Source organism: Brachyistius frenatus, unplaced genomic scaffold (genome assembly GCF_029030835.1).
Source record: "Brachyistius frenatus isolate BFR_SWC_R1_liver_20210118 unplaced genomic scaffold, ASM2903083v1 Contig_56, whole genome shotgun sequence".
Taxonomy (NCBI): Eukaryota; Metazoa; Chordata; class Actinopteri; family Embiotocidae; genus Brachyistius; species Brachyistius frenatus.
In genome coordinates this window covers 1,907,501-1,918,141 of record NW_027210655.1, presented here as the reverse complement: position 1 = coordinate 1,918,141, position 10,641 = coordinate 1,907,501, and the positions used below count along the sequence as shown (strand labels likewise).

General features: G+C 46.3%; 1 protein-coding gene across 2 annotated transcripts in view; it reads right to left on the bottom strand.

Moving 5' to 3' along the window:
• Positions 1-4,198: 4,198 nt before the first annotated feature.
• The window catches only part of apip (APAF1 interacting protein), a 9,142-nt gene continuing 2,699 nt past the window's right edge, over positions 4,199-10,641 (bottom strand). For both annotated transcript variants that reach the window (XM_069705401.1, XM_069705402.1), the window contains exons 2-8: positions 10,302-10,364; positions 9,527-9,627; positions 8,250-8,298; positions 8,000-8,117; positions 6,197-6,332; positions 4,866-5,033; positions 4,199-4,718 (exon numbers count right to left, since the gene is read on the bottom strand). In XM_069705401.1, the coding sequence (XP_069561502.1) occupies positions 4,619-4,718; positions 4,866-5,033; positions 6,197-6,332; positions 8,000-8,117; positions 8,250-8,298; positions 9,527-9,627; positions 10,302-10,361 (732 nt within the window). In that variant the 5' untranslated portion in view covers positions 10,362-10,364 and the 3' untranslated portion in view covers positions 4,199-4,618. The remainder of the gene's footprint in view (positions 4,719-4,865; positions 5,034-6,196; positions 6,333-7,999; positions 8,118-8,249; positions 8,299-9,526; positions 9,628-10,301; positions 10,365-10,641) is intronic.

Here is a 10,641-nt window from a genome sequence, read left to right as displayed (position 1 = left end):
TGAAAAAGGACCGCTAATGGCCGCGGTGATGAGCGACGGGATTTCTTGGCCGTCCAGGCGAAACGCTGCGCGATCCATTCAAGTTCAAACCCCGAAATGCAAACAGGTGGGTCAAAAATATGAGGAAAAGGGTGTCTCGGAGGAAAGGGAGCGGGGCCTTTCTTTGTACCATCGAACGGATTACGGCAAGTGTCTGCGAATGGATTTTTACCGTCGGTACCGATAAGAGGAGGAAAAACAAAAGCGCTCTTGTTTGTGTTTTTAGGTCGTTTTCCGATGCAGATTTAAGGTTTTCCTGGCGTCTCGCGTCTGCTAAGTGAACATATTTTAAGCGTGCTTATTCGCACGGGAAGTGTGCGTAATCTTAACCACTTTTTTGGGGAGGACAAAGGTTTCTGTAAATGTTACATTCATTGTGGATGATGTGGTACTTGGTTAGTCGATGGAACATTCTGTGGGATTAATCCTCACAAACAATGCGCTCCATCTGCGGCTCTTCGAGACTAAAATTAGGGATAAGCCTCAAAAGGGTTTTTTCCTTTCTGTCTTTTTTTTTTTTTTTTTTTTTCCCATTTTTGTTTAAATAGATTTCCATCAGCGTAAGCTCGATTTTAGAAAAACAAAAGTCTGATAACACCGCGCCAGAATTCGCTGCGTGAATACATGGGTCTGGCCGCGCTCCGCCGGAGATCGTTTCCAGTTGATTGCATCCTAACGGGCGAAGACCTCGGGTTCATTATTGCGGCAGCCTCGACCAGCATATGACTTCTGTTGTGCCCCGAAACTCGCCAAACTGTAAGCAACAGAGATCCCTTCCCCCAGTGTGAGGAAAGGGCGATGTCACGTCAGTTAATATCAATTGCGGACTTGTTTCGGGCGTTGTTTCTTGCTCCGGTTTCAATTGCTTATTAGCCGCTGGCGTCGCCACGACTGCTTCCCCCGGCTCTTGCCGCCGCCGCCGCCGTTGTTTTCGAAACCGACGCTCGACTTCGACGTCGCCCGCGCTTCAGCCACTCCCACTGGCCGCCGATCGGCCCGTCCTTCGGAGCAGCCCAGCCGACCTTCAGCGAACGGAGTTTCCAGACTGTAATTAATCACGGCAGAGACTGGACAGGCGGGTGGAGCCGGGGTGGAAAACAAAAACAAAACAAACGCGAAATGAAAAACCGGAAGGCGTTCTGCGGCGCTCTGAACACACCGGGCGTGACTCGGCAAAATGCGTCGCGTGTATCCTTCAGGTTAAACAAACCTGTCGGATGTGGTTCATTGTTCATAAAACGATCGCAAGAGCGTGCGTCGAGAAACATCCATTGAGAAATCCTGCTTGTTTACGTCCATGTTTACTTGCCTACGTTTTTTGTTTTTCTTCTTCTTCCCGACCTCTTAATGCCGTATTGCCGCGCGTGTCGGCTTGCTTCAGTCACCGAAAGTCAAACCGCTGGTAGAACTGTTGTTTTCCCCGTCGCCCACGAGCACCAGATAAACAAAAGGTGAACCCACTCGTAGAGGCTCCGTTGTTCTGCTGGAGGTCAAAAACCCCACAGAGGACCTTTGATGAAACTGCTTCGGTGCAATTTGTATTGAAACTTCACTTGAGTGTCCCCATTATACGCCATTATAGTCCCACTTCACTTCGTTTCAAGGGGGGAGCACTGTGCTTAGACTGCGACTGCTATTTTTCGGACTACTTTTCAGATTAAGATTTCAAAATTTAAAAAAAAAAAAAAAAAAACACGAGTTTACATTATTTTATATATAATAGTTGTTTAAATTAGCTCCGCTTTAACCAGCTACGATAACAAATGCCACTTACACAATTAGTTATTCGTACAAATATTCTAATTATGTAACGTATTAGTTAAAGCAGGTATTTCTCTGAAGAGGAAGTACTTTTACTTTGATAGTTAAACATGTTTCTGATGATGGTCCTCTACTTTGACAGCCTCTTTGAAATATACTTGTGTGCAGTACTAGAAGTATTCACATCCTTTACTTCAGTAAAAAAAAAAAAAAAAAAAAAATACCAACACAGCAGTGTAAAAACGGACCGTTAAAGTAAAGTCGCGCATGAAAAATCCGACTTAGCAGGCTGATATTGGATCATTTGAACATTTATTGAAATGAAGTGAGTAGTTTAGCGGCAAAAATCACCTTTTGATGAAGCTGCTAACAACTGGAAGACATCAAAAGCCAGAAATGCGAAACAATCTCTGGTTTAATCATCACTTAATCATGCGTTGTAATTTAAAATCTTGCGATATCGTCCCATTGTGTCAAATCTTCATCTGAAAAGCAACTTAAGCTGTTAGAACTACATTTAGTGGACTGGATGACGATATTTCCCTCGGACATGTAGTGGAAATACAGTGAACCCTCGTTTATCGCGGTTACGTTCCAAATAGAGACAAAAATCCGTGGAGGAACCTTTAGTGGAAGTATAAAAATCCGTAGCAGCAAATGGCGTTATAGCGATACTGTACGAGTAAAGTTCAAGGACCTCAAAACTGTACCGTGAGTACATCACTTGTGTAAATGCACCGCGCTGCTTTCCGCGCCTGCTCGCGTGCTACTTAAATGCTTTCACAGCCTGGTTTTTGTTTTTAAATCTCGACTATCCAGACGCTATGCTCTGAAACTAACACTGTTTTTTTTTTTTTTTGCTCTTAAGAGTGTAACAAGCACATCGTCCCTCTTTGTTTCTGCTCCTCTCTAAAGTGACCATCTGTATACTTTAAGCTCTGGGCCCTCATCACTATCCAAAACTGAACCTGCCGCAGCTCCTTAATGCCCCGCAGCGACCCCCAGGAGCGAGTCTTTCTTCATTTTCTATTCTTAACGTGTCTGTTGCTGAACTTTTCTTGGCTGACGGGCAATACATATTAATAGGAACGCATCGCGGAGCGAATGTCGGAGAATATAATACACATAACGTTTGGTATGAGCGCTTTGAGTCTCTCAAAATGTGACTGTCAGATAACGGCCCGACTTTGACGTCGCTGACTTTTTTTTTTTTTTTTTCTTAAACGTGAACGATTTTGAGATAAACCTCAATGAACGGCGGCAGCGAAGAAAAAAAGAAAATCAGAGAACTAATTTTAGTCGAGACGTCGAGTCTCTTGACGTCGCGAGGTTCACAATGTCATTTTTATGGGGGGGGGGGGGGGGGGGGGGGGGGGGGGGGGGGGGGGGGGGGGGGGGGGGGGGGGGGGGGGGGGGGGGGGGGGGGGGGGGGGGGGGGGGGGGGGGGGGGGGGGGGGGGGGGGGGGGGGGGGGGGGGGGGGGGGGGGGGGGGGGGGGGGGGGGGGGGGGGGGGGGGGGGGGGGGGGGGGGGGGGGGGGGGGGGGGGGGGGGGGGGGGGGGGGGGGGGGGGGGGGGGGGGGGGGGGGGGCGCCGTTCGGTTCCTTTCGCAAATGAGTTTACCGGAATTCCTCATTAATCAGAGGAGTGAGGAATCTCGGCGGCGTCGGTGCGGCTCAAAATGATATTTTTGTTGCTGTTGGGTTTTTTTTAAAAAAAATTTATACTCCTGTTCTACCAATTTTGAATAAGCCTGCGGCACATTTGACAGCACTTGGGTTTTTGAGCGAGTACAGTGGCGGAAGCAATGGGACGGCGGCAGCGGAGGGAGCTTGTTAAAAGAACAACAACTCCGGCTTTCATGAGATACGAGTGTGCAGACGACTGAACGCACGCTGTGCGGAGATCTACAGGCATCGTACGAGTTTTTTTTTTTTTTTTTTTCCATTTGCATTGCTGCTGCTGGAATGGTGGTGTGTGTGTGTGTGTGTGTGAATAAAAGGATGTGTAATGGACACAGCAGGAGTCCTTTTATACAACAAAGGGGCTGCATTCAGCGGAAAGTGTCCGACAAAATGACCAGTCATTTGTGGGTTGGCTGTTTTTTTTGTTCCCCCCCCCCCCCCCACAAGTGAAAATTGTATCTTATTGATTGTATGAAATTGAAATGTGTCTCCAAAAACTGACATGATTTGTAGCTTATATATATATATATATATATATATATAAAAAAAAAAGAAACATCAGTTATTATTCTTTGTGTCTTCTATCAAAAAAATAAAGCAAGGGAAAGAAATTGTTTTAGAAATGGAAAATTGGTTTATTTTAAGAGAAAACCTAAAAAAATAAAATACAAAAAAAAAAACTCACCGACTCACTGTTAACCTTCCATCTTTTATTTCTTTTTTCTCTTTTTTTTTTTATTGATTGAAAGCGCAGGAAGTTAAGCATTATTACGGATCAGTTCACATGCACGGTGTGTTCCTGCCTGGCGTACACCGAGACCTTGATTCCAGTGCAGTCAGACTTGAACGGGGAAAGCATTATGAACCCGAGGACATTGATTGGACATCTTGCTCACTCACGAGTTGTCCCACGGTGCTTTACCGTGAAACCTCCGGGTACTTCCAGATCACAGGCATTCAATCTCCTTCAAGCCTTTAAATCTGGCCCTACCATCAAAATTTCATGAAATTTGAAAGCAGGCCGGCGTGAAAGGCAAATGATTACAATCTGCTCTCCTGATTGAACTCCACTAACCTTTTTTTTCCTGCAACAAATGTCTCTTTAAAAGAAAAAAAAAAAAAACGCAGCACGAATGTCAAACTATTCCTTTTTCCTCCGTCGGCGGGGCTGAAGGGTCCAATCCGCACCGCTTCATCTGGACGGCGACGTCGAACAGGTAGTCGTAGCATTCGCACCTGCGCAATGTATTGGAAGAGGAAAAATACAAGAAAGGGTTCAGGATTGATTTTCTTCAAATCGTACCCTCAAAACAATTACGCGGACGTATCCCGAGTCACGGACGAGACCAAAAAGGTCCACAGCTGTGGGAGGCAGATGCTCACATGGTCTTAGCTTTTTCCCAAGACTCGCCCCATACGTAAACACCGTGCCGGCGGACCAGAACGGCGCACGAATCTGGGTATTCTCCCATCGCACGAGCCATCCGGTCTTTCAAGTCCTTTTCCTCTGGTGTGTTCTCAATGATGGGAACCACCAGGCTGTCGTCATACCTGCACGTTGTACAAACAGAACAAACGACACCGGAGGCTGAAAACTTTCTGACGCATTAACTTTTTTTTTTTTTTTTTTTTCTACAGTCTGACGTCGTCTGCGGCGTCTCTGATTGTGTGGCAATCAAGTCAAGTCGAGGCAACGCAGCGACTCGGGATCGGGCGCGGCGCTCGGGACGAGGAAGCAAAAATAAACAAAAAGTCCCTGATTACCCCAAAAGAGGGGGAAAAACAACGCATCCCGACGTTTCCTCCTTTTATTGAGCTGCGTACACGGGGAACCATCTCACTGTTAAACCTTGAAAATGTAAAAAATCACACCGCGATCCGCCTGTTCTCTCCACGGTGAACTGTAACGCAACCTCAAATGATAAACGCACAATTCAACAAAGTGACAGATTCTATGCAACAAAAAAAAAAAAAGAAAAGAAAAGAAGAAAGCAGCAAAAATGATAAAAAAAAAAAAAAAGATCTTCAGTTTGAAAAATATAAAGCAAAATTGCCTTTGTCGTACGGGGGCGACTCCACGGTGCGAACCGACACGTCTCGGCTAACGATCCGCATCGGTGTTATTGAGGTAAATGAGGCGAGGCGGGGCACGAGAAGGAGCCGCTCGCGTCGGCCTGCGTTTCACTTTTGAAAACCCACCAGCTGTGATGAAATGGTCCTCGTGACGCAGCCGATTTGACGTACCGCGGTTCTGCTTTTCTTAAACCCCCCCCCGAGAGCCGTAAACATGTTGTTTTGCGGAGAAGAGTTGGCAGCTGCCTGCCTGTAGGCGATGCCGGCAAAGTTTTTTTTTTTTTTTCCTGCCGTCGGGACGGATCGTGCGGGAACTTGTGCCGGAACGCTTCCAAGTTCTCATTCATTTTACCGGTTCTTGGCAGATGAGCTGCGCATTAGTTTGGGACCCTTTTTGAGGGAAGCGTACTTAAAAAAAAAAAAAAAGAGAGAGAAAAAAACAACAACATACCGTCTTCCCGTAGTATCTCACGTCAAGACGGACGCGTCGGGTGTCAATCATAATGCGCGAGTTTGATTTTTGGACGGGGTGCCGAGGCGCTCTCGTTACGACGACTTAACAACCGTCTCCCCGACTTGAGAAATAAAACTGCTCGGGAGCCTGTTTGGACTTCGCTAATCCTCGCTGCTTGATTACGTACCGATAGTTTGTGCCTGAGGAGCCCTTACGGATCCCCTTGATCATCTCTTGGTGTGTTATCCTGAACTCTTTGCCAGGATACAGCAGCGTTGCCATGACAGCAGCCTTGGAGTGGGTGTGTATAACTGCCTGTGCCCCTGAATTTTAGCAAAAGGGGAAAAAAACAAACAACAACAACAACAACATCACATTTTGGGGATTTTTTGAGTATTGTCTACTTGCGCCGTCCTTCTCAAATTGTTACCATCGTAACAAGGTAAGAAGAAGCATCGTTAACCAAAAGGTGATCAAAACATCAAAGTGCCACATGCTTTGAAATTCCGAGTTACAATTCAAATTGTGTTTATTAATGGGTTCTCGTTTTGGAGGCTTCATTATGTGGAGGCTGAGAGCTAATCAAACTTTGCCCCGGTGCTCCAGGAAAGAGAGGATGAGTCACTGGTACGAGCTTCAGCATTTCTGGGAGATTTCTTTCATTACAGGTTGACCTTAAATTGCACCGCCTTGATTGAACAACAGTCTAACCGCACCAAGCTCCTTTTGCACACCTGCGATTTTCCGGAGTTTTATCTAAAAGCAATATTCCAACAAACCGCAGTTTATAATGTAAATCTTGTATTTGTAACTTTTATTTTTCAGACTGTACCTATCCAACAAAACCTATTTAATTCATAAAAAAAAAAAGGTTTGTAGAAGTGTATAATTTTTTTGATATTTAAAAAAAAAAAAAAAATCAGAATAAATGATGGCAATATTCCAATGTTGCGACGTAATGATGTCACGATGCCAGAAACCACCGCTGAAATCCGGCGATTTTGGAAAAAATAACGTATTTTAACGTGAACGTTTTTTTTTTTTTTTTTTTTTTTTACTCGAACCTTCATTCAAGCGACGAGGATGGATTTTTTTTTCATGGAATAAAGCAAAGCGCGTCCGATGTCTGTCTCTCAGCAGCTCAGGTGAATTCGAGGTGTCTGCAAACTTTGCGGCTGGGATTTAGTTTTCACATGTTCCATCAGACCTCTCGCTCCGTTCAACATGTTTACTTACTCCGCCATCCGCGAGCGTCCGCAACACTTTTTGTACTTTTTCGCACCACAGAAAACACGCACCGTCACACTTTAAGATTTTTTTTTTTTTTTTTTATCAACGTGGGGTACCGAATTATTGGTTTATCGGGCGCCCAACTGAACGCTCAACGAGCACGACTGGCGGCGGCTTTAGGATTTAGTGGAGCGACTTCAGAAGCGCGTAATTGGTTTGGTTACGAAAGATCACACGTACAGCAAGCCGCGGTAATGTGTTTGGTTTTGTTTTTTCCCCCCCCCAGAGGTTTTCGCGCCGCGACGTTAACGCCGGCATACAGAGCCATCACACCTATTTTCCTGCAATTGTATGTTCTTGAAATGAATCAGCGAGATTATTTTAGAGCCACGTCGCCCGCCCTCGGTTTTAAATGTAGCTGTTCAATTAAAAGACTTAAAAGAGTAAGAAAACTATTGGAGGTCCGTGATCGATTTCGCAGTTCGATTTCCATGGCGATTCGTTATGCAAGTAATGATAAATTAAGTAACGATTAAATGGTGTTGCAGTTTAAGTGAACACAATCGCAGCGCTGGGGAGTTTTCCAATTTCCCCTTTCAAATTCCATCTTTAATTAAATAGAAAGTACTTTTCTTTTCTTTTTTTTTTTTCCTGCGCGCTCTGGTAAACACTGGATTAAAAAGATCATTTGCGGTATCGGGCTTATCGATCAGTTCTGTGATAATCGTAGGTTGCATGCGATGCGTTCAGAGCGACTCGCCTCTCATTTTGTAGGCGTTCATAAAAAGCGGCGTGCACTGGCTCTTCTTCAGCTTCTTCCAGGCGGGTGGGCAGCTGATGTCCCTCTCCTCCACGTCGCACACGAACATGTCGTCCGGCTGAGCGACGCAAACATCAGAAAGCTTCGATTTAAACACAATACATTTATCTAAAAAAACAAACAAAAACAAATGACTACGGCTCCATCCGAGCGTCGCTCTTCGTCGACGAAAAGATTCACTCCCGCTCACCTCCATTCTCTCTTTCTGGACACCCGAAGGCGCGATGTAGATCTGCTCCCTAGAAGGTGAACGACAACAAATAAACAGTTATGTGTTGATATCGACAGGACGAAGGAGGAACTCAGGAGTTGCAGCCCTGTTTTAAAAAAAAACAGTTGGGACGCCGTGTAAAATGTAAATCCCAAAAAAAAAGAAGAACGCAAACGATCTGCCAATCGAACAAAACCGACATGTTTAGCGCAGATGCACAAAAGACGACATATCAAACGTTGAAACCGAGAAATGTGATTTTGTTGCCATTTCAAGTTTTTTTCATAAAACGATAACATTTCTCGGTTTTCAACATCTGGTCTATTTTCAATTCCAAAAAAAAAAAAAAAAAAAGGGGGGAGTTCATGTGATTTGCGAATCATTGCGTTCTGTTTTTATTTACATTTCACGCAGCGTCCCAGTTCGTCATGACATAATGGAGCATCGTGATTTTCCACAGCAGATAAAATACCGGACCGCCCTCAGCTTTTTTTTTGGTTTGTTGTTGTTGCCTGAAAGAAAATGTTTTGGCACTGAAAGTCTCATTAAAGCTTCTCCCAGCCATCCAGAAAGAACTCCAACCCCCCCCCCTCGAGTACTTCTTGCAAATCACTGTAATTCTTTATACATCTGCATCAGTTCGCCGCACGTGTTGTTGTTTTTTTGAGTCGCTGCCGAAGTCGACCTGTTTACGGGCTGCTTCGTCCGTTTCGCCGTCGAGGCCGTCCGGCTTGCCGTTTTGGTCGCGCGCTTTGTTCGTCGTGCGCGAATTGAAACTTCTGTCGCGAGGCGAAGCGGAGCGTTTTCTTCGCGGCCGCCGTCCGAGTCGCCGCGGTCGAAAGACGTCCGTGACGACGCGTCGGAAGCCTCCGGTTTGAATTCGCTTTGGTTGCAGCGACGCGGCGGACGCCCGTCTTCGCTCGGATCGTCAAAACCGATAAAAAAAACAAAAAAAAAGGACCTTCCGTCGGCGCTCGCTGATATTCTGTCGGTACACAAACATTCGGGGGGGGGGGGGGGGATAAAAATTTAAAAAAAATCCACACAACAGAATTCGATTTTTTTTTGGCATTGATATGGGGGGAAAACAACAACAACAACAACAAAAAACAACTTCAATTATGGTGTGTCAATTCAGCTGCGGTGAAACCTCCCTTTGAGAAGCCTTTGAGCTGGAATGGCGGTCGAAGTGACAGAGCAGAACAAAATGGGCGTTTCTGACGTTTCGCCCTTTTTCTGCAAACCGAGGTACTCACCCTCGTCTCAGGCTGATGCCCCCGCCCGTCCCCGTCACCCATCCCAGCTGGTAGAAGAGCCGACACAACTCGGGAATGAGTGCTCGCGGATGCTCCTTCGCCTGCAACGGACACGCAGCTGTTAACGAAGGTGTAACCACCCGAGTCCGACACTTTTTTGTTTTTGTTTTTACGTCAAATCAGGATGAACTAACTTGAGATCCACGTGCTTAAATGTACGAGCGCTTTCAATGTGGATTGAGTATCGGTGTGTCAGCGCCGCGTCGCGCTGTAAACTACTGTTACGGCCGACGCCTGGCTGCTCCTTTGTGCCGCGGAGCTCCGCTTTCGTCCAAGAAACTCTTTGAATGCGCTCGGGGCGCGCCGTCGTATTGAGTAATGCCACCGTGTTTAGATTTAACCCTGTATCCGCGGGCCCTCTTGCCACGGGACACCCCCCTCCTCCCACCGAATATATTTTGTTCTTGAAAACGGTCGGCAAGAAAAGCACCCATTTAATTCTTTGTAATGTCCGCTAAAGCTGAAGCGCTGACGGTTTAAACAGAAATAAATTGTAAATAAAAACATTTAAAAATATATATATATATAAAGCTATGAATTCAGGGGGCTTCTGCGAAAAGATCCAACGTCTTCGGCAGGGAACCCACGGGCGGGTGCCGGGGAAGTCGCGGAAGTACCGCAAGACTTCAAACGTGTGCGACGGTGTGCAAGCTTCTTGCTCGACAGCAATTCCATCCAAATTCAAAGGAGTTTGTCCGTCGTGTTTCGCGCTTGCCTGTTTCTCCGCGGCGTCTTGACCCGCGTCCTGGCAGCCGGTGCCACACAGAGACGACATTTCCTGGGACAAAAACACAAAAACAACAAAACATTTTCCACTTTAAGGGGACAATTCACGGCGCCGGGAGAGGACCGTCGAGGTCGCGCCAACGCAGCCCGTAGGTCGCCGGGGAGGCGGCGTTCTGCTGGAATCAAGATACCGCGGAAATGAGAACGAGGAAGAATAGAAGAGAACCGATTTACAGTTCTCACTAATTTCTCTTCTCCCTTCCCCTCCCACGCGTCGGCTGGGGGGAGAAGCCGTCGCTCCCTTTGATCGAAGGGCGGATAAAGCTGCG